The sequence below is a fragment of the Pristiophorus japonicus genome, chromosome 30, assembly GCF_044704955.1.
Source record: "Pristiophorus japonicus isolate sPriJap1 chromosome 30, sPriJap1.hap1, whole genome shotgun sequence".
NCBI classification, from domain to species: domain Eukaryota; kingdom Metazoa; phylum Chordata; class Chondrichthyes; family Pristiophoridae; genus Pristiophorus; species Pristiophorus japonicus.
Genome location: NC_092006.1, coordinates 9,207,190 through 9,230,923, shown reverse-complemented (window position 1 = coordinate 9,230,923; position 23,734 = coordinate 9,207,190). Strand labels below are relative to the sequence as shown.

General features: G+C 53.2%; 2 protein-coding genes across 3 annotated transcripts in view; one reads left to right on the top strand and one right to left on the bottom strand.

Annotated features, from left to right (window-relative positions):
* LOC139240201 (AN1-type zinc finger protein 6-like) overlaps positions 1 to 7,901 on the top strand; it is a 28,527-nt gene extending 20,626 nt beyond the window's left edge. For both annotated transcript variants that reach the window (XM_070868649.1, XM_070868648.1), the window contains exon 6: positions 5,838 to 7,901. In XM_070868649.1, coding sequence (XP_070724750.1) covers positions 5,838 to 5,986 — 149 coding nt within the window. In that variant the 3' untranslated portion in view covers positions 5,987 to 7,901. The remainder of the gene's footprint in view (positions 1 to 5,837) is intronic.
* An 11,902-nt stretch (positions 7,902 to 19,803) lies between these two features.
* On the bottom strand, positions 19,804 to 19,989 carry LOC139240110 (cortexin domain-containing 1 protein-like). The gene has a single exon (XM_070868485.1). The coding sequence runs from the start codon at positions 19,987 to 19,989 to the stop codon at positions 19,804 to 19,806; it is 186 nt and encodes a 61-aa protein (XP_070724586.1).
* Positions 19,990 to 23,734: the final 3,745 nt, after the last annotated feature.

Sequence of the window (23,734 nt, the reverse complement as noted above, 5' to 3'; positions counted from 1 at the left end):
AGTTGGGTGGCAGTGTGAGCTGCGAGGAGGATGCTATTAGGCTGCAGAGTGACTTGGATAGGTTAGGTGAGTGGGCAAATGCATGGCAGATGAAGTATAATGTGGATAAATGTGAGGTTATCCACTTTGGTGGTAAAAACAGAGAGACAGACTATTATCTGAATGGTGACAGATTAGGAAAAGGGAAGGTGCAACGAGACCTGGGTGTCATGGTACATCAGTCATTGAAGGTTAGCATGCAGGTACAGCAGGCGGTTAAGAAAGCAAATGGCAGGTTGGCCTTCATAGCGAGGGGATTTGAATACAGGAGCAGGGAGGTGTTGCTACAGTTGTACAGGGCCTTGGTGAGGCCACACCTGGAGTATTGTGTACAGTTTTGGTCTCCTAACTTGAGGAAGAACATTCTTGCTATTGAGGGAGTGCAGCGAAGATTCACCAGACTGATTCCCGGGATGGCGGGACTGACCTATCAAGAAAGACTGGATCAACTGGGCTTGTATTCACTGGAGTTCAGAAGAATGAGAGGGGACCTCATAGAAACGTTTAAAATTCTGACGGGTTTAGACAGGTTAGATGCAGGAAGAATGTTCCCAATGTTGGGGAAGTCCAGAACCAGGGGTCACAGTCTGAGGATAAGGGGTAAGCCATTTAGGACCGAGATGAGGAGAAACTTCTTCACCCAGAGAGTGGTGAACCTGTGGAATTCTCTACCACAGAAAGTAGTTGAGGCCAATTCACTAAATATATTCAAAAGGGAGTTAGATGAAGTCCTTACTACTCAGGGGATCAAGGGTTATGGCGAGAAAGCAGGAAGGGGGCACTGAAGTTTCATGTTCAGCCATGAACTCATTGAATGGCGGTGTAGGCTAGAAGGGCTGAATGGCCTGCTCCTGCACCTATTTTCTATGTTTCTATGTTTCAATACCAGGCCACCAGACGTGGGATCTGGCTATGGCCTTCATGAGAACGATCCCCGGGTGCTCGCGGTGGAGCTCCCGGACAAATGCCTCTCTGCCTCGCAGAGGCATGACTACTCGGCTGCCCCACATCAGGCAGTCTGCTTGTAGTGATAGCTCATGCATGCGCCTGTGAAAGGGTTTTAATTCCTCGGGGCAGGCATCACGAGCCTCTGCCCAGTCACCGGTTAGGATACATTTTTTTACTAAGGATAACGTGGGGTCGCAGGCCGTCCAGGCTCTGATTTGGCGAGCCGTCATGGGCGAACCTGTGGACTCAAAGGCATTGATTGCCATGACTATCTCACAGTCCTGTTCGTCAGACCCTTCCGTGGTCGCCAGGGGTAGCCTGCTGAGCGCGTCGGCACAGTTGTCTGTGCCTGGTCTGTGCCTTACGGTATAGTTGTAGGACGCCAGCATGAGTGCCCACCATTGAATTCGCGCCGAGGCGTTGGCGCTTATTGCCTTGCTCTCGGATAGGAGGGACGTGAGGGGCTTGTGGTCGGTTTCTAACGCGAACTTGGCCCTGAAAAGGTATTGGTGCATCTTTTTGACACCGTACACGCACGCGAGTGCTTCCTTCTCTACCGTTCCGTACCCATGCTCCGCCCGTGAAAGTGACCTGGAGGCATAAGCTATGGGTTGTAATTTTCCCGCAGTATTGACATGTTGCAAAACGCACCCGACCCCATACGCTGATGCATCGCATGTGAGAACTAGCTTTTTACCTGGATCAAAGAAAGTCAAAACACTGTTGGAACACAGAAAGTTGCGTGCCTTATTGAAGGCGCGTTCCTGGGCGTCCCCCCAAAACCAATCGCACCCCTTTCTGAATAGCACGTGGAGAGGCTCCAGCAGCGTGCTTAAGTTCTGCATAAAGTTCCCAAAGTAATTGAGTAGCCCGAGAAAGGCGCGCAGTTCTGAGACATTCCGGGTCCTGGGTGCCAGGCGAATTGCTTCTGTTTTGGACTCTGTTGGGCGGATTCCATCAGCGGCAATCCTTCTGTCCAAAAATTCAACCTCGGGTGCGAGAAACAGGCACTTGGATTTCTTGACTCGTAGGCCTACCCGATCCAACCGCTTTAGTACTTCCTCCAAATTACGGAGATGGGAGTCGGTGTCCCTGCCCATGATAAGTTTGTCATCTTGAAATACAACCGTCCCCGGGATGGACTTGAGCAGACTCTCCATGTTGCGCTGGAATATGGCAGCTACCGACCTGATGCCGAATGGGCATCGATTGTACATGAAAAGGCCTCGATGTGTGTTGATGGTGGTGAGTAGCTTGGATTTCTCGGTCAATTCTTGCGTCATATACGCAGATGTGAGGTCTAGTTTTGAGAAAAGTTTACCTCCAGCCAATGTGGCAAATAAGTCCTCCGCTCTGGGCAGCGGGTACTGGTCCTGTAGGGAGACTCTGTTTATGGTAGATTTGTAGTCCCCACAGATTCGTACGGATCCATCAGGCTTCATGACTGGGACGATGGGACTTGCCCAGTCGCTAAATTCCACAGGTGATATAATGCCTTCCCGCAGAAGCCTGTCTAGTTCGTGTTCAATCTTTTTCCTCATCACATAGGGTACAGCTCTGGCCTTGTGATGGACCGGTCTAGCATCCTGTGTGATGTAGATTTTGACTTTGGCCCCTTTGAAAGTGCCCACACCTGGCTGAAAGAGATGTTCAAATCGCTTTATAACTGTTGAGCAGGAGGTCCGTTCCTCTAATGACATGGCATGGACATCATCCCATTTCCAGTTTAGTTTTGCCAGCCAGCTTCTCCCCAGCAGTGCTGGGGGGTCTCCAGGGACAATCCACAGGGGAAGTCGGTTCACTGTCCCTTTGTGTGTGACAGAGAGCATGGCGCTGCCGAGGACTGGTACGATTTCTTTGGTATAGGTCCTTAGTTTGGTGTCGACCCTTGTGAGTTTTGGTCTGTCTCTTTTATGCGGCCACAGTTGTTCAAATTGTTGAGCGCCCATGAGAGATTGACTCGCTCCCGTATCCAGCTCTATGTTGAGTAGGACCCTCATCATTATAGGAGGCGTCCTGTTGTAGGAGCAGCGGCCATTGATCGTGTTGACCTGCTGTACATCGGTGTCCCGGGTACTGTCCCCACCGTCTTCTGGTCCGCTTTCCGACCCATCCGATTCGTATACCAGCCGAGCTGCCGGTTTTTTGCACATGCGGGCCAAATGCCCTGTATATTCACAATTTCTGCAAACAGCCTGCTGAAATAGACATCCCCTTGACGAGTGCCCACCCCCACACCTCCAGCACAGACCTGTTCCATTGTTCAAAGTGTTCCCAAAGAATGAGCTGCGTCTGGCTGATCTCTCTTGGGCTTCTCTCAGTTTGTAGTTGATTGCTCGCATTGTGGGTTGATGAGGTGTGAACGGCCGTTCCTGTGGCCCTTGATGGCTTCTGCCTGCTGTCGAGAGCCTGTTCTCCCGGTTTTGTCTGTGTGTGGGGGGTAGCAGCTTGTTTAGTGCTGTGAACTTCTTGTTCCGATATTTCGTTAGTTGTCGTACCTGCATTGTAAATCAACCTCGTTTCTTCTTCCCCTACCAAGAATGTCTGTGCAACAGTGCTGCTGCCTCTAAGGTCAGGTTCTTGGTCTCTACGAGCTTTCGGAATATGCCTGTGTGGCCTATTCCTTCAATGAAAAAGTCTCTCAGCATTTCTCTCCTCAGTTCATCGGAGAACTCACAAACTAGCCAACCTCCGAAGTTCCGCCACAAAGTCGGGTATGCTCTGGCCCACACAGCGTCTGTAGTTGTAGAACCTGTGTCTGGCCATGTGTAGGCTGCTCGCTGGCTTCAGGTGGTCTCTTACCAGTGTGCTCAATTCTTCAAACGACTTGCTTGCTGGTTTCTCGGGTGCCAACAGATCCTTCATTAAAGCGTATGTTTTCGAGCCACAGCTGGTCAAGAGATGGGCTCTTCTCTTGTCTGCCTTATCGTCGCCTAACCAGTCTTTGGTTACAAAGCTTTGCTGAGCTTTTCTATAAAGTCCTCCCAATTGTCTCCAGCATTGTACTTTTCATCTGATCCGTTGTTCACCATTCTGTGGATTCTGTAATCCCGTAACTCGTCGCCACTGTAAAGTCCTGTCCCCTCAGTACAGATTCACACGAGGCATGTAGTGAAGTCAAGGTCACTCTGGACCTGCACCTTTATTTCACAGCTCTGGAATGCTGCACTTGCCTGAGACCTGTCCTTATATACCTGTCTCTTGCAAGTGCACCTCTGGTGGTAAGGTATGCTGGTGGTTACAGGTCATATCTTATTACAGTCATGTATAGCATGTTAGGATACAGTTATATATAATAATGTAAGATACATGATAAACTCCACTTCCCTGCCCACTCCGCATAACCCTTGATTCCCTTATCGCTCAACAATCTGCCTATCTCCACCTTAAATATATTCAATGTCCCGGCCTCCACAGCTCTCTGGGGCAGAGAATTCCACAGATTTACAACCCTTAGAGAGAAGAAATTCCTCCTCGTCTCAGTTTTAAATGTGCGGCCCCTTATTCTGAAACTATGTGCCCCCTAGTTCTAGATTTCCCCCCGGGGGGAACATCCTCATTTAAAACTGAGATGAGGAGGAATTTCAGCCATGATCGTATTAAACGACGGAGCAGGCTCGAGGGGCCGTATGGCCTACTCCTGTTCCTATTTCTTATGTTCTTATGTTAGCATCAGAAAATTTGGCTACATTACTCTCAGCCCCTTCATCCAGGTCATTAATATCATAGATGGAGTATAATGTTGGAAAGTGTGAGGTCATGCACTTTGGCAGAAAAAAAATCAAAGAGCAAGTTATTATTTAAACGGAGAAAGATTGCAAAGTGCCGCAGTACAGCGGGACCTGGGGGTACTTGTGCATGAAACACAAAAGGATAGTATGCAGGTACAGCAAGTGATCAGGAAGGCCAATGGAATCTTGGTCTTTATTGCAAAGGGGATGGAGTATAAAAGCAGGGAAGTCTTGCTCCAGTTATACAGGGTATTGGTGAGGCCACACCTGGAGTACTGCGTGCAGTTTTGGTTTCCATATTTACGAAAGGATATACTTGCTTTGGAGGCAGTTCAGAGAAGGTTCACTCGGTCGATTCCGGGGATGAGGGGGTTGTCTTATGAGGAAAGGTTGAGGAGGTTGGGCCTCTACTCATTGGAGTTCAGAAGAATGAGAGGTGATCTTATCAAAAAGTATCAGATTATGAGGGGGCTTGACAAGGTGGATGCAGAGAGGATGTTTCCACTGATGGGGGAGACTAGAACTAGGGGGCATGGTCTTAGAATAAGGGGCCGCCCATTTAAAACTGAGATGAGGAGGAATTTCTTCTCTCTGAGGGTTGTAAATCTGTGGAATTCGCTGCCTCAGAGAGCTGTGGAAGCTGGGACATTGAATAAATTGAAGGCGGAGATAGATTTTTGAGCGATAAGGGAGTGAAGGGTTATGGGAAGCGGGCAGGGAAATGGAGCCGAGTCCATGATCGGATCAGCCATGATCTTATTGAATGGCGGAGCAGGCTCGAGGGGCCGAATGGCCAACTCCTGCTCCTGTTTCTGATGTTGCACTTGCCCTTTGCATCCTCCTCCCAACCTGCGTTCCCACCTGTCTTTGTATCGTCAGCAAAAGTTGGCCACTCGGCCCCCTTGATCCAGGTCACTTGATATCGATTGTAAATAGTTGGGGCCCCAGCACTGATCCCTGCCGCGCCCCACCAATTACCGTTTCGCTGACACCTGTGGGTTCGGCGAGGTCAGAGGGGCTGGGAAATGGTCGGTTTGGGGGGGGGGGGGGTGGGACGGGGGTGGGAACGTCGTTGCTCTGAAATGCGGCGTCTCTGAAATGCGTCACTTCCCGTTGCAGGATTTGAATGCAGATGCGGCAACTTATACTGTTCTGTACATCGGTATTCCGACATGCACGACTGCCACTTCGACTACAAAGCAGATGCAGCGGAAAAGATCCGGAAGGAAAACCCCATGGTGGTGGGCGAGAAGCTGCAGAAGATTTAATGCGGAAAAAGTCTTGGAATAAACCCTGTTTCTGCATGACTCGAACTAATCGATATTATCTATTTTTGGTTTCCTTAATTTTTTTTCCTGCCCCCCCCCCCCCCCCCACCCTCCTAGTTTTCAAAGATGGAACCTTTTTTTTTTATTTTCCAGGCCGGGGAGGGAGGAGTGGGGGTGGGGGGAGGAAGCGAGTTTTATTTTGCAGGCGTTCTGGCTCGCCAGAGATTTTTTTCGTCCGGGTTTGACTCCAAAGCAGCAAGGAATGAGTTTATTCCCAACACTCTTCCTGCTATCCGCTGTCCTGCTCCCTGTGGGTAAACTGGAGATGTACTCTCTCTCTCTCTCTCTCTCTCTCTCTCTCCCCGCTGCCTGGTTTTATCACTGTAATTATAGAATAGTCGATGATTGCCCCTCTCTCTTTTTCCCCTCCCCCGCCCCTCTGTTTATTTGTCTTCCCCCAAATAATTTGAAATACGCTTTCTTTCTCTCTGTCTGTCTCTGTCTGTCTCTCTCTCTGTCTCTGTCTCTCTCTCTGTCTCTGTCTCTCTGTCTCTGTCTCTCTGTCTCTGTCTCTCTGTCTCTGTCTCTCTCTCTCTGTCTCTCTCTCTGTCTCTGTCTCTGTGTCTCTCTGTCTCTCTCTCTCTCTCTCTCTCTCTCTCTCTCCTCCTCTCTCTGTCTCTCTCTCTCTCCTCCTCTCTCTCTGTCTCTCTCTCCTCTCTCTCTCTGTCTCTGTCTCCTGTCTCTCTCTCTCTCTGTCTCTCTCTCTGTCTCTGTCTCCTCTCTCTCTCTCTCTGTCTCTGTGTCTCTCTCTGTGTCTCTCTCTGTCTCTCTCTCTCTCTCTCCTCCTCTCTCTCTGTCTCTGTCTCTCTGTCTCTCTCTCTCTATCTCTCTCTCTCTGTCTCTGTCTCCTCTCTCTCTCTCTGTCTCTGTGTCTCTCTCTCTGTCTCTCTCTGTCTCTGTCTCTCTCTCTCTCTCTCCTCCTCTCTCTCTCCTCCTCTCTCTCTGTCTCTCTCTCTCTCTCTCTCTCTCTCCTCTCTCTCTCTGTCTCTCTCTCTGTCTCTGTCTCCCCACTCTCTCTCTGTCTCTGTGTCTCTCTCTCTCTCTCCTCCTCTCTCTGTGTCTCTCTCTCTCTCTCTCTCTCTCTGTCTCTGTCTCTGTCTCTGTCTGTGTCTCTCTCTCCTCCTCTCTCTATGTGTCTCTCTCTCTCTCTGTGTGTCTGTCTGTCTCTCTCTCTCTCTCTCTCTGTCTCTGTCTGTCTCTCTCTGTCTCTCTGTCTCTGTCTGTGTCTCTGTCTGTCTCTCTCCTCCTCTCTCTGTGTCTCTCTGTCTCTGTCTCTCTCTCTCTGTCTCTCTCTCTCTGTCTGTCTTTGTCTCTCTCTCTCTCTCTCTCTCTCTCTTTCCCCGAACCTCCCGAAGACGCTGGGCTCTCGGGACGGGGGGAGGGTGGAAGGTCAGCGGTCCACAGGCACCGACCACCCCTCCCCCCCCCCCCCCCAGCACCTTGGCGCGTGTCGGGCCCGTTCTCGGCGCGCGAGGGTGTCGGTCGTAGCGAGCGGGAGCGCGTCGCGTTCCTTCCCTTTGCGCGCCCCACGGGCGGGCGTCGCTGCCTTTTTACGAGGCCGGGGGGAGGGGGGGGGGGAAGCAGGTAGGTCGTGATGTCGGCCAACCCCCCCACCGCGACTCCGCCCCCTCCCCCGAAACAGGCAACCAATCGGGCTCTCGTAGTAATTTTTAATAAAAATATATATATATATATATATACACCGCGCGCACAAACACGGAATTATCTCCTCTTGGGTTTTTTTTTTTACCATCCCGCCATCCCTGCTGTTGCTAGGGCGGGTTGCTAGGATGAGGTGCCGGCGAGCCATGGCAATGTCGGCACGCGATTTGAAATAAATCTGAGATCAATTTAAGTTCTGTTGCCCGCGTTGTGTTTTGTTTGGGGATCCGGGGGTGTGCGGGGGGCACCATTCGGCCCATCTGGGGGCCCTGGTGCATGAACCACAAAAGGATAGTATGCAGGTACAGCAAGTGATCAGGAAGGCCAATGGAATCTTGGCCTTTATTGCAAAGGGGATGGAGTATAAAAGCAGGGAAGTCTTGCTCCAGTTATACAGGGTATTGGTGAGGCCACACCTGGAGTACTGCGTGCAGTTTTGGTCTCCATATTTACGAAAGGATATAGTTGCTTTGGAGGCAGTTCAGAGAAGGTTCACTCGGTTGATTCCGGGGATGAGGGGGTTGACTTATGAGGAAAGGTTGAGGAGGTTGGGCCTCTACTCATTGGAGTTCAGAAGAATGAGAGGTGATCTTATCGAAACGTATCAGATTATGAGGGGGCTCGACAAGGTGGATGCAGAGAGGATGTTTCCACTGATGGGGGAGACTAGAACTAGGGGGCATGGTCTTAGAATAAGGGGCCGCCCATTTAAAACTGAGATGAGGAGAAATTTCTTCTGAGGGTTGTAAATCTGTGGAATTCTCTGCCTCAGAGAGCTGTGGAGGCTGGGACATTGAATAAATTTAAGGTGGAGATCGACAGATCTTTGAGCGATAAGGGAGTGAAGGGTTATGGGGAGCGGGCAGGGAAGTGGAGCTGAGTCCATGATCGGATCAGCCGCGATCGTATTAAATGGCGGAGCAGGCTCGAGGGGCCGAATGGCCGACTCCTGCTCCTATTTCTTATGTTCTAATGGCTTTTTAGGGAAGGAAATCTCCGTCCTTACCCGGTCTGGGCCTATATGTGACTCCAGTTCCCACATCACTCCTCGCTGTCCTCTGAAGTTGGCCCAGCGAGCCACTCTGTCAGGGATGGGCAATAAATGCCAGCCTTTCCAGCGATGCTCACATTCCACAGGATGAATAAAATCAGCTTAAAATGTGACTGATAAAAAATTATTTGTTCCTGGGATGTGGGCGTCGCTGGCAAGGCCGGCATTTATTGCCCATCCCTAATTGCCCCTTGAGAAAGTGGTGGTGAGCCGCCGCCTTGAACCGCTGCATTTTGTAGCATGTTTGGTACCACCGAACTCCGCTGGGCGGGGCCACATTGTCCGCATGCCCCCGACACGAGACTCCCAAAGCGAGCGCTCCACTCGGAACTCCTTCACGGCAAACGAGCCAAAGGTGGGCAGAGGAAACGTTACAAGGGACCACCCTCAAAGCCTCCCTGATAAAGTGCAACATCCCCACCGACACCTGGGAGTCCCTGGCCCAAAGACCAGTCCGCCCTAAGTGGAGGAAGTGCATCCGGGAGGGCGCTGAGCACCTCGAGTCTCGTCGCCGAGAGCGTGCAGAAACCAAGCGCAGGCAGCGGAAGGAGCGTGCGGCAAACCAGTCCCACCCTCCCCTTCCCTCAACCACTGTCTGTCCCACCTGTGACAGGAAATGTGGCTCTCGTATTGGGCTGTTCAGTCAGCTAAGGACTCATGCTAAGAGCGGAAACAAGTCTTCCTGGATTCCGAGGGACGGCCTATGATGAGGATGGGACCACAGCGTGAATCGCTCGTCCATTAACTGACAAAGGAACAAAGATGGACTGGTAAAGACCACCTGGTCCACGGACCCTGTCCCACACAAGCGCAATGCCGTATGTATCACGACATATACACTCCTCACCCCCAACCGGAAGTTATCTGATCTCCCGAGAGAGGCAAAAGAAGACAGATTATTAAAATAAAACCCAGGCCAATTTGGGAGAAAATAAATCCGGGATGTTCCTCTCCGACCCATCTCGGCAATCGAAACTAGTCCAGGGGATCAACCTGGCCCTGAATTCCCTGCAGTAGCTACCCTTCTGTCAGAGTTCATCTCCGCCCCAGCCAGAAACAAGCCCCGTTATCGCTTGAAGGAATTCAGCGAGACTGCATCCAGAGACAACTTGTTCCAGAGGTCTTACTATATCTGGGAAAAGGACCACCTCTGGAGACTAACCTAGATCTCGCCTTACACGGACTAACCTATTTCATTGAAATAAGAATGTAAGAAATTGGAGCAGGAGTCGGCCATTCAGCCCCTCGAACCTGCTCCGCCATTTAATATGATTGTGGCTGATCCGATCATGGACTCAGCTCCACTTCCCTGTCCCCTTAATCCCCCCCCATCACTCAAGAAACTGTCTATCTCTGTCTTAAATTTATTCAATGTCCCGGCTCCCACAGCTCTCTGAGGCAGCGAATTCCACAGATTTACAACCCTCTGAGAGAAGAAATTCCTCCTCATCTCAGTTTTAAATGGGCGGCCCCTTATTCTAAGATCATGTCCCCTAGTTCTAGTCTCCCCCATCAGTGGAAACATCCTCTCTGCATCCACCTTGTCAAGTCCCTCATAATCTGATACGTTTCAATAAGATCACCCCTCATTCTTCTGAATTTCAATGAGTAGAGGCCCAACCTACTCAACTTTTCCTCATAAGTCAACCCCCTCATCTCCTACCCTTCTGCAAGAGTTCATCTCCGCCCCAGCCAGAAACTAGTCCCGCTCTCGGTTGAAGGAATTCAGCGAGACTGCATCCACGGGAACTTGTTGCAGAGGTCTTACTATTCTCTGGGAAAAAGACTATCTCCGGACGTCTAACCTAAATCTAGCTATCTACAGATTAAATTTGTGCCCCCTGGTCCCGACTATCCTATTTCATAGGCAGCTATGAGGGCAGTTAAGAGTCAACCACATAGCTGTGGGTCTGGAGTCACATATAGGCCCAGACCGGATAAGGGCGGCAGATTTCCTTCCCTAAAGGACATTAGTGAACCAGTTGGGTTTTTACGACAATTCGGTAGTCAGTGGTCACCATTACGGACACCAGCTTTTTCATTTCAGATTTATTTAATTAACTGAATTTATATTCCCCAGCTGCCATGGTGGGATTTGAACTCGGGTCGTCAGAGCATTAGTCCAGGGTCTGGATTACTGGCCCAGTATCGACCAGTTCCATTTAATAACCAGAAACTCTTGCCTGCCACTCCCTCCAAATCTCGCCCCACCTAATGTTATCGATCAGGTGCAGTTCTGGTCACCACATTGCAGTAAAGATGTGATTGCACTGGAGAGGGTACAGAGGAGATTTACCAGGATGTTGCACTAGAGAGGGTACAGAGGAGATTTACCAGGATGTTGCACTAGAGAGGGTACAGAGGAGATTTACCAGGATGTTGCACTAGAGAGGGTACAGAGGGGATTTATCAGGATGTTGCACAAGAGAGGGTACAGAGGAGATTTACCAGGATGTTGCACTAGAGAGGGTGCAGAGGAGATTTACCAGGATGTTGCACTGGAGAGGGTGCAGAGGAGATTTACCAGGATGTTGCACTGGAGAGGGTACAGAGGAGATTTACCAGGATGTTGCACTAGAGAGGGTACAGAGGAGATTTACCAGGATGTTGCACTAGAGAGGGTACAGAGGAGATTTACCAGGATGTTGCACTGGAGAGGGTGCAGAGGAGATTTACCAGGATGTTGCACAAGAGAGGGTACAGAGGAGATTTACCAGGATGTTGCACTGGAGAGGGTGCAGAGGAGATTTACCAGGATGTTGCACTAGAGAGGGTACAGAGGAGATTTACCAGGATGTTGCACTGGAGAGGGTACAGAGGAGATTTACCAGGATGTTGCACTGGAGAGGGTACAGAGGAGATTTATCAGGATGTTGCACTGGAGAGGGTACAGAGGAGATTTACCAGGATGTTGCACTAGAGAGGGTACAGAGGAGATTTACCAGGATGTTGCACTAGAGAGGGTACAGAGGAGATTTACCAGGATGTTGCACTAGAGAGGGTACAGAGGAGATTTATCAGGATGTTGCACAAGAGAGGGTACAGAGGAGATTTACCAGGATGTTGCACTAGAGAGGGTACAGAGGAGATTTACCAGGATGTTGCACTAGAGAGGGTACAGAGGAGATTTACCAGGATGTTGCACTAGAGAGGGTACAGAGGAGATTTACCAGGATGTTGCACTGGAGAGGGTGCAGAGGAGATTTACCAGGATGTTGCACTGGAGAGGGTGCAGAGGAGATTTACCAGGATGTTGCACTAGAGAGGGTACAGAGGAGATTTACCAGGATGTTGCACTGGAGAGGGTACAGAGGAGATTTATCAGGATGTTGCACTGGAGAGGGTACAGAGGAGATTTACCAGGATGTTGCACTAGAGAGGGTACAGAGGAGATTTACCAGGATGTTGCACTAGAGAGGGTTCAGAGGAGATTTACCAGGATGTTGCACTAGAGAGGGTACAGAGGAGATTTACCAGGATGTTGCACTAGAGAGGGTACAGAGGAGATTTACCAGGATGTTGCACTGGAGAGGGTACAGAGGAGATTTATCAGGATGTTGCACTGGAGAGGGTACAGAGGAGATTTACCAGGATGTTGCACTAGAGAGGGTACAGAGGAGATTTACCAGGATGTTGCACTAGAGAGGGTTCAGAGGAGATTTACCAGGATGTTGCACTAGAGAGGGTACAGAGGAGATTTACCAGGATGTTGCACTAGAGAGGGTACAGAGGAGATTTACCAGGATGTTGCACTGGAGAGGGTACAGAGGAGATTTACCAGGATGTTGCACTGGAGAGGGTACAGAGGAGATTTACCAGGATGTTGCACTGGAGAGGGTACAGAGGAGATTTACCAGGATGTTGCCTGGACTGGAGAATTTTAGCGATGAGGAAAGACTGGATAGGCTGGGGTTGTTTTCTTTGGAACAGAGGAGGCTGAGGGGAGACCTGATTGAGGTGTATAAAATGATGAGGGGCCTGGATAGAGTGGATAGGACGGACCTGTTTCCCTTGGCAGAGGGGTCAACAACCAGGGGACATAGATTGAAAGTAATTGGGGGGAGGTTTAGAGGGGATTTGAGGGGAAATGTCTTCACCCAGAGGGTGGTGGGGGTCTGGGGTGGAACTCACTGCCTGAAAGGGTGGTAGAGGCAGAAACCCTCACCACATTTAAAAAGTACCTGGATGTAACACTCTAAGTGCCGTAACCTACAGGGCTACGGACCGAGAGCTGGGAAAGTGGGATTAGGCTGGGTGGCTCTTTGTCGGCCGGTGTGGGACACGATGGGCCGAATGGCCTCCTCCGTGCTGTAAATGTCTCTGATTCTATGATTCTAGTAAAGACTTCCTGTCACTAGGTGTCAGTGTTCTCCTGTCCGGCTGAACGATGCCCGAGTGGTGTCAAAGTCCTCCGGTGGCTGTGTGCGGTACTGCGGCAGAATGGCTTCCGTAAAAAGCTTAAACCAATACATGGCGCTCACGACAGCGCTAAGCCACAAGTTCTTTGCTCATCCCACAGTTTGTGCAACCCTGACACGCATTCTTCAGCTGACATGTGTGTCAGCCCTGACTCAGTGGATAGCACTCTCTCTCTCTCTCGCCTCGCAGTCAGAAGGTCGTGGGTTCGAGTCCCACTCCAGGGACTTGAGCCCATAATCCAGGCCGACACTCCCAGTGCAGTGCTGAGGGAGTGCCGCACTGTCGGAGGGGCGGTACTGAGGGAGCGCCGCACTGTCGGAGGGGCGGTACTGAGGGAGTGCCGCACTGTCGGAGGGGCAGTGCTGAGGGAGCGCCACACTGTCGGAGGGGCAGTGCTGAGGGAGCGCCACACTGTCGGAGGGGCAGTACTGAGGGAGCACCGCACTGTCGGAGGGGCAGTACTGAGGGAGCACCGCACTGTCGGAGGGGCAGTACTGAGGGAGCGCCGCACTGTCGGAGGGGCAGTACTGAGGGAGCGCCGCACTGTCGGAGGGGCAGTACTGAGGGAGTGTCGGAGGGGCGGTACTGAGGGAGCGCCGCACTGTCGGAGGGGCGGTACTGAGGGAGCGCCGTACTGTCGGAGGGGCGGTACTGAGGGAGTGCCGCACTGTCGGAGGGACCGACTTTCGGATGAGACGTTAAACCGAGGCCCCGTCTGCCCTCTCGGGTGGATGTAAAAGATCCCGGGGCCACTATTGGAAGAAGAGCAGGGGGAGTTCTCCCCGGTGTCCTGGGGCCAATATTTATCCCTCGACCAACATCACTAAAACAGATGATCCGGGTCATTATCACATCGCTGTGTGTGGGAGCTTGCTGTGCTGCGTTCCCCACAATACAACAGTGACCACACTATCAAAAAGTACTTCATTGGCTGTAAAGCACTTTGGGATGTCCGGAGGCGCTGTACAATGTTATTAATTACAATGAAACGCTGAGACAACACAGGCCGACCAATCGCATTCATTCCCCAATTGCACTGATGCAAAAAATGAAACGCTGGCGCCCTCTACTGTGAGGAAACCTGTAATGTCACAAAATGGCTTCACTTAAACAAAGTGAGGTCTGGGTTTGTTGGATGAGAAGATTTGCATCAGAGAGCAGGGAATCAATGTGATAGGCCAATGTTCTACATCCTGGCACACCGTGACCCTTGTCCTCCAACATCCTGGTACTCCGTGTGACCCTTGCCCAGCGACATCCTGGCACTCCGTGTGACCCTTGCCCACCAACATCCTGGCACTCCGTGTGACCCTTGCCTACCCACATCCTGGCACTCCGTGTGACCCTTGCCCACCAACATCCTGGCACACCGTGACCCTTGTCCTCCAACATCCTGGTACTCCGTGTGACCCTTGCCCAGCGACATCCTGGCACTCCGTGTGACCCTTGCCTACCCACATCCTGGCACTCCGTGTGACCCTTGCCTACCCACATCCTGGCACACCGTGACCCTTGTCCTCCAACATCCTGGTACTCCGTGTGACCCTTGCCCAGCGACATCCTGGCACTCCGTGTGACCCTTGCCCACCAACATCCTGGCACTCCGTGTGACCCTTGCCTACCCACATCCTGGCACTCCGTGTGACCCTTGCCCACCAACATCCTGGCACACCGTGACCCTTGTCCTCCAACATCCTGGTACTCCGTGTGACCCTTGCCCAGCGACATCCTGGCACTCCGTGTGACCCTTGCCTACCCACATCCTGGCACTCCGTGTGACCCTTGCCCACCAACATCCTGGCACACCGTGACCCTTGTCCTCCAACATCCTGGCACTCCGTGTGACCCTTGCCTACCCACATCCTGGCACACCGTGACCCTTGTCCTCCAACATCCTGGTACTCCGTGTGACCCTTGCCCAGCGACATCCTGGCACTCCGTGTGACCCTTGCCCACCAACATCCTGACACTCCGTGTGACCCTTGCCTACCCACATCCTGACACTCCGTGTGACCCTTGTCCTCCAACATCCTGGCACTCCGTGTGATCCTTGCTCAGCAACATCCTGGCACACCGTGACCCTTGTCCTCCAACATCCTGGTACTCCGTGTGACCCTTGCCCACCAACATCCTGACACTCCGTGTGACCCTTGCCCAGCGACATCCTGGCACTCCGTGTGACCCTTGCTCAGCAACATCCTGGCACTCCGTGTGACCCTTGCCCACCAACATCCTGACACTCCGTGTGACCCTTGCCCAGCGACATCCTGGCACTCCGTGTGACCCTTGCTCAGCAACATCCTGGCACTCCGTGTGACCCTTGCCCACCAACATCCTGGCACTCCGTGTGACCCTTGCCCAGCGACATCCTGGCACTCCGTGTGACCCTTGCCCACCAACATCCTGACACTCCGTGTGACCCTTGCCCAGCGACATCCTGGCACTCCGTGTGACCCTTGCCCAGCGACATCCTGGCACTCCGTGTGACCCTTGCTCAGCAACATCCTGGCACTCCGTGTGACCCTTGCCCAGCAACATCCTGGCACTCCGTGTGACCCTTGCCCACCAACATCCTGGCACTCCGTGTGACCCTTGCCCAGCAACATCCTGGTACTCCGTGACCCTTGCCTACCCACATCCTGGCACTCCGAGTGACCCTTGCCCAGCGACATCCTGGCACACCGTGACCCTTGTCCTCCAACATCCTGGCACTCCGTGTGACCCTTGCCTACCCACATCCTGGCACACCGTGACCCTTGTCCTCCAACATCCTGGTACTCCGTGTGACCCTTGCCCAGCGACATCCTGGCACTCCGTGTGACCCTTGCCCACCAACATCCTGACACTCCGTGTGACCCTTGCCTACCCACATCCTGACACTCCGTGTGACCCTTGTCCTCCAACATCCTGGCACTCCGTGTGACCCTTGCTCAGCAACATCCTGGCACACCGTGACCCTTGTCCTCCAACATCCTGGTACTCCGTGTGACCCTTGCCCACCAACATCCTGGCACTCCGTGTGACCCTTGCCCAGCGACATCCTGGCACTCCGTGTGACCCTTGCCCACCAACATCCTGACACTCCGTGTGACCCTTGCCCAGCGACATCCTGGCACTCCGTGTGACCCTTGCTCAGCAACATCCTGGCACTCCGTGTGACCCTTGCCCAGCAACATCCTGGCACTCCGTGTGACCCTTGCCCAGCGACATCCTGGCACTCCGTGTGACCCTTGCCCACCAACATCCTGACACTCCGTGTGACCCTTGCCCACCAACATCCTGGTACTCCGTGTGACCCTTGCCCACCAACATCCTGGTACTCCGTGACCCTTGCCTACCCACATCCTGGCACTCCGTGTGACCCTTGCCCACCAACATCCTGGCACTCCGTGTGACCCTTGCCCAGCGACATCCTGGCACTCCGTGACCCTGTGCTCCCCCTATCTGGGCACATCGTGACTCCAGACCCACAACAGCTTACTGCCCCGTGACCGCCCCTTCCCCCCCCCCCCCCCCCCGCCACCCCAGGCCGAGAACCACCCGGTGACCTGCGACCCCCCCAGACTGTCAACGCCCTGGCGACCTGCGACCCCAGGTGACCCCGGGCCCCAATGCCTGCCTGATCAAGAAGGCAAATTCCTCACGGCATTGGCGATGAGAACAAGATGGAAACTTGCAACTCCCGCGTGTCCGTCGAACAAATCCCGCATCACAGACACAGAGGGCGAACGGAATCGAGAGAGACATTTTATTGAGGCAAAACGAGCTTGGGAACAATTGTTTACACGTTAAATTCAAAAAATACCTTCGACAAAAGCCGAGAAGAAACATTCTAGGGGACGGCAGCTTTGTGCTTCATGCTGTCATTGTTTACGGCTCGGGATTATTTAAGAACGTCATTGGTCAATTTATCTAGTAGATTGTGAGATTTCCCCAGGAGATTGTGACATTTCGGCACAGCCTTGTGAGATTTTTCAATCCGACTGTTCGATTTCACCACGAGGTCATCCACAAGGCGGTGGTGGGATTATCCATTAGGATTTATGTCACAAGTGTCCGGATTGATCTCTTTGTTTCCCGCGTGCGTGGTGACAGGGTCTCGACAAACGGTCACTTTTGATTGACACAGGATTCTCACCGTGAGAAACCTTCCTAGTTACCAACATAACAACCAAAGGGAGATACCAGTTATGGTGGCAATCTGGAGCCAATCAGAAGAAACGTTGGGAGCAGCCTAAAGCTACTTTCTTCAACAGCAACAACAGTTGCATTTATATAGCACCTTTAACATAGTGCAACGTCCCAAGGTGCTTCACAGGGAGCGATTATCAGACGCACAATCTGACCCCGAGCCACATGAGGAGATATTAGGGACAGGTGACCCAAAGCTGGGTCAGAGAGGTCGGTTTTAAGGAGCGTCTTGAAGGAGGAGAGAGAGGCGGAGAGGTTTAGGGAGGGAGTTCCAGAGCTTGGGGCCCAGGCAGCTGAAGGCACGGCCACCGATGGGCGTGTACAAGGGACAATTCAAGGCACTGTGCCAACGCTCTCCATATCATGGTGATCTCACTTCGGCAGGCCAGAGCTTTTGACTCTGCTGAGAAACTTCACGATTATCGACTAAAGACACTTTTCGAAGGCGAGGGTTTAGGCACATGTTTGGACAATGTAGAAAGAGCTTTACTCTGTATCTAACCCCGTGCTGTTCCTGCCCTGGGACTGTTTGATGGGACAGTGTAGAGGGAGCTTTGCTCTGTATCTAACCCCCTGTACCTGCCCTGGGAGTGTTTGATGGGGACAGTGTAGAGGGAGCTTTGCTCTGTATCTAACCCCGTGCTGTACCTGCCCTGGGAGTGTGTGATGGGACAGTGTAGAGGGAGCTTTACTCTGTATCTAACCCCCTGTACCTGCCCTGGGAGTGTTTGATGGGGACAGTGTAGAGGGAGCTTTACTCTGTATCTAACCCCCTGTACCTGCCCTGGGAGTGTTTGATGGGACAGTGTAGAGGGAGCTTTACTCTGTATCTAACCCCGTGCTGTACCAGCCCTGGGAGTGTTTGATGGGGACAGTGTAGAGGGAGCTTTACTCTGTATCTAACCCCCTGTACCTGCCCTGGGAGTGTTTGATGGGGACAGTGTAGAGGGAGCTTTACTCTGTATCTAACCCCCTGTACCTGCCCTGGGAGTGTTTGATGGGGACACTGTAGAGGGAGCTTTACTCTGTATCTAACCCCGTGCTGTACCTGCCCTGGGAGTGTTTGATGGGACAGTGTAGAGGGAGCTTTACTCTGTATCTAACCCCCTGTACCTGCCCTGGGAGTGTTTGATGGGACAGTGTAGAGGGAGCTTTACTCTGTCTCTAACCCCGTGCTGTAACCGATTATGGAAAGCCTATGATGACTGCAGTGTTCCCCAGTGGTGGGAGGGTGTAAACACAGCGTGACATGTTGACATAGGAAATTCCCAGTATAAATGTGGATATAGGAATTTATAATTGTAAATATGCTTAAAGGCACAATTTTAAAAAAATATTACAATTAGATTTTTGATAAGACAAGGAAGGCAAGATCAAACGAGAATATCAGTCCTGGCCATTGTCACTGTCATGAGGTTGAGCAAGTTGGGCCTGTACTTATTGGAGTTTAGAAGAATGAGAGGGGATCTCATAAAAACATATAAAATTCTGACAGGACTGGACAGGTTAGATGCAGGAAGAATATTCCCGATGTTGGGGAAGTCCAGAACCAGGGATCACAGTCTAAGGATAAGGGGTAAGCCATTTAGGACCGAGATGAGGAGAAACTTCTTCACTCAGAAATTGTGAACCTGTGGAATTCTCTACCACAGAAAGTTGTTGAGGCCAATTCGTTGGATATATTCAAAAGGGAGTTCGATGTGGCCCTTACGGCTAAAGGGATCAAGGGGTATGGAAAGAAAACAGGAATGGGGTACTGAAGTTGCATGATCAGCCATGATCATATTGAATGGTGGTGCAGGCTCGAAGGGCCGAATGGCCTGCTCCTGCACCTATTTTCTATGTTTTTATGTTAACTTGGGGTCGAGGTTTAGAGAGGAGCGGCCATGATCTTATTGAATGGCAGGGCAGGCTCAAGGGGCCAAATGACCGACTCCTCTTCCTAATTATGATCTTAGCCGACACACAGAATACAAGAGCAGGGAGGTTTATGCTTGAACTGTATAAAACACCAGTTAGGCCACAGCTGGAGTACTGCGTGCAGGTCTGGTCGCCGCATTACAGGAAAGATGTACTGGAGCGGGTAGAGGGGAGATTTACCAGGACATTGCCTGGACTGAAGAATTTTAGCGATGAGGAAAGGAGTGGATAGGACGGATCTGTTTGCCTTAGCAGAGGGTCAACAACCAGGGGGCATCGATTGAAAGTAATTGCGGGGGGAGGGGGGGTGGGGGGAGGTTTAGAGGGGATCAGCCATGATCTTATTGAATGGCGAAGAGGGGCCGAATGGCCCACTCCCGCTCCTGTTTCTTATGTTCTTACGGACCGCTCCCACGACTGTCTGCACCCATCTCGCGCGGAGCGCGTGCCGCGATTAAGCGGCCAGCCCGTCCGGACAGCGGTCGAGGGGGGGTGGGGGGACGTCGCCCGCGGCTCAGTTGTTGATCTGCTCCTCCTGCCAGGTGGAGGTGGGGATGGCACTGTAGGGGTCGATGATCATGCGGGCGCAGCGGACAATCATGGCGAGCAGGAAGAGGCACAGCAGGGCCAGGAAGGCCAGCGCAAAGCCCTTGTCCAGGTCCACGTAGTCGCTGTCCAGGCCCTGTCCGACGGGCGTCATCGCGGGCTACCTCGACCCCCGGGGCTGGGGGGGGAGGGCTCCCTGGGGATTCTCGCTCGGCACGGGTTACGGCAGCGAAATGCGACCTTCTCCACTTTAGCTAGGAGGAATAGAGAAACAGAGCATTGTTTTAAACGGTGAGGAACGTTAAACGCGGGTGGTCCGAGAGATTTGCACTAGAATCACGGAGAGGTTAGTGTGATGTAGGCGGCGGCACGCTTGCTCATATGTCCTGCGCGGAGGGGATTCCTGTACGGGCTGCTCTTGCACGCTCTTCACTTTGCCATCCTGGTCTGCCATCCGGACACGCCATGGCGCGCCATCTTGCCGTCCGGAGGAGGCGGTGGTCCCCGATGAAGTGCTCTCTACACGGCAAACTCCTCCCTCCATCGATTGGGGACTTGGCCTGGAGACTGCTGCACGGGGCGCTCCCTCAGTACCGCCCCTCCGACAGTGCGGCGCTCCCTCAGTGCCGCCCCTCCGACAGTGCGGCGCTCCCTCAGTACCGCCCCTCCGACAGTGCGGCGCTCCCTCAGTACCGCCCCTCCGACAGTGCGGCGCTCCCTCAGCACCGCCCCTCCGACAGTGCGGCGCTCCCTCAGTACAGCCCCGCCGACAGTGCGGCGCTCCCTCAGTACCGCCCCTCCGACAGTGCGGCGCTCCCTCAGTACTGCCCCTCCGACAGTGCGGCACTCCCTCAGTACTGCCCCTCCGACAGTGCGGCGCTCCCTCAGTACCGCCCCTCCGACAGTGCGGCGCTCCCTCAGTACTGCCCCTCCGACAGTGCGGCGTTCCCTCAGTACTGCCCCTCCGACAGTGCGGGGCTCCCTCATTACCGCCCCTCCGACAGTGCGGGGCTCCCTCAGTACCGCCCCTCCGACAGTGCGGCGCTCCCTCAGTACTGCTCCTCCGACAGTGCGGCGCTCCCTCAGTACTGCTCCTCCGACAGTGTGGCGCTCCCTCAGTACTGCCCCTCCGACAGTGTGGCGCTCCCTCAGTACTGCTCCTCCGACAGTGTGGCGCTCCCTCAGTACCGCCCCTCCGACAGTGCGGCGCTCCCTCAGTACCGCCCCTCCGACAGTGCGGCGCTCCCTCAGTACCGCCCCTCCGACAGTGCGGCGCTCCCTCAGTACCGCCCCTCCGACAGTGCGGCGCTCCCTCAGTACTGCCCCTCCGACAGTGCGGCGCTCCCTCAGTACTGCCCCTCCGACAGTGCGGCGCTCCCTCAGTACTGCTCCTCCGACAGTGCGGCGCTCCCTCAGTACTGCCCCTCCGACAGTGCGGCGCTCCCTCAGTACTGCTCCTCCGACAGTGCGGCGCTCCCTCAGTACTGCCCCTCCGACAGTACGGCCCTCCCTCAGTACTGACCCTCCGACAGCGCAGTACGGTGCTCCCTCAGTACTGCCCCTCTGACAGTGCAGTACAGCGCTCCCTCAGTACCGTCCCTCATACAGTGCAGTGCGGCACTCCCTCAGTACTGCCCCTCCGACAGTACAGCGCTCCCTCAGTACTGCCCCTCCGACAGTACGGCGCTCCCTCAGTACCGTCCCTCCAACAGCGCAGTACGGCGCTCCCTCAGTACCGCCCCCCCGACAGCGCAGTGCACCATTGGGAGAATCGGACCTGGATTGTGGAGCTCAAGTCTCTGGAGTGCGACTCGAACCCACGACCTTCTGAATCGGAGGCAAGAGGGAGAGAGACAGAGAGAGAGAGCTACCTACTGAGCCACCGCTGGCATCTTCCGCGAGAAATGCACACTACAGTCGAACAGCCAGCGGAGAGGCGGTCGTGGGTTACGAGTCAGCAGGCACGCTATAAAGGCAGGGAACCACGGAGATAATTGGAGGGGGAAAGAGGTTATTGCTCTGTACCTGCCGTCTCTCTGACACTGTCGGGAGCAATCGCTGGAGTCACTGTGAGAGGAATTGGACACAAGAACCTTTCTTACAATGGACACACCCACCTGAACCCGGCTCACTTATCATCATTGTTTTTAAGTGGCAGCACAATAAAATATTAATGCTACCCGTCAGTGGACGTGATTGAGCTGATGGGCATACATTAGCGAGCCCCAAGTTTAATAATTCGATCATGCACCATCATTAAAACGAGATATTCAGAGCAAAACGGAACCTTTTACTGATGGCTGGAGATTAACGCACGGCACTTAAACAGAGTGAGGCAAAGCTTGTATTGTGCACACACACACTCTCACACCCACTCACTCACTCACACAGACACTCACACTCACTCACACACTCACACTCACACACTCACTCACACAGACACTCACACACACACACACACTCTCACACCCACACACTCACTCACACAGACACTCACACACACACACTCTCACACCCACTCACTCACACACAGACACTCACACTCACACACACACCTCACTCATACACACACTCACACATACACACACTCACACTCACTCATACACACACTCACACATACACTCACATACACACTCTCACACCCACTCACTCACTCACACAGACACTCACACTCACACTCACTCACACACTCACACACTCACATACACAGACACTCACACACAGACACACTCTCACACCCACTCACTCACTCACACAGACACTCACACTCACACACACACACTCACTCATACACACACTCACACATACACACACTCACACTCACTCATACACACACTCACACATACACTCACACACACGCTCTCACACCCACCCACTCACTCACACAGACACTCACACTCACACACACACACTCACTCACACACACACTCTCACACCCACTCACTCACACACTCACACTCACACATACACTCTCACACACTCACACAGACACTCACTCACACACTCACACTCACACACTCACTCTCACACCCACTCACACACACAGTCTCACACCCACTCACTCACACAGACACTCACTCACACACACTCACACATACACTCACTCACACACATTCACAAACTTTGGTGCCCCATGTCCCGCTCACCCATCGCCCCCTGTGACCTAAATTGGCTCCGCAATTGGCAATGCCTCCACTTTAAAACTCTCATCCTCCCGTTCCAGTCCCCTCCACGGCTTCGCTCCCTCCCTATCTCTGTAACCCCCTCCAGCCCCTACACTCCTCCCTATCTCTGTAACCCCCTCCAGCCCCTACACCCCTCCCTATCTCTGTAACCCCCTCCAGCCCCTACACCCCTCCCTATCTCTGTAACCCCCTCCAGCCCCTACACCCCTCCCTATCTCTGTAACCCCCTCCAGCCCCTACACCCCTCCCTATCTCTGTAACCCCCTCCAGCCCCTACACCCCTCCCTATCTCTGTAACACCCTCCAGCCCCTACACCCCTCCCTATCTCTGTAACCCCCTCCAGCCCCTACACCCCTCCCTATCTCTGTAACCCCCTCCAGCCCCTACACCCCTCCCTATCTCTGTAACCTCCTCCAGCCCCTACACCCCTCCCTATCTCTGTAACCTCCTCCAGCCCCTACACCCCTCCCTATCTCTGTAACCCCCTCCAGCCCCTACACCCCTCCCTATCTCTGTAACCCCCTCCAGCCCCTACACCCCTCCCTATCTCTGTAACCCACTCCAGCCCCTACACCACTCCCTATCTCTGTAACCCACTCCAGCCCCTACACCACTCCCTATCTCTGTAACCCCCTCCAGCCCCTACACCCCTCCCTATCTCTGTAACCTCCTCCAGCCCCTACAACCCTCCCTATCTCTGTAACCTCCTCCAG

Bases quoted from the DNA above. Each gene is read 5' to 3' on its own strand.
- LOC139240110 (XM_070868485.1), bottom strand. From the start codon at position 19,989: ATGACGCCCGTCGGACAGGGCCTGGACAGCGACTACGTGGACCTGGAC.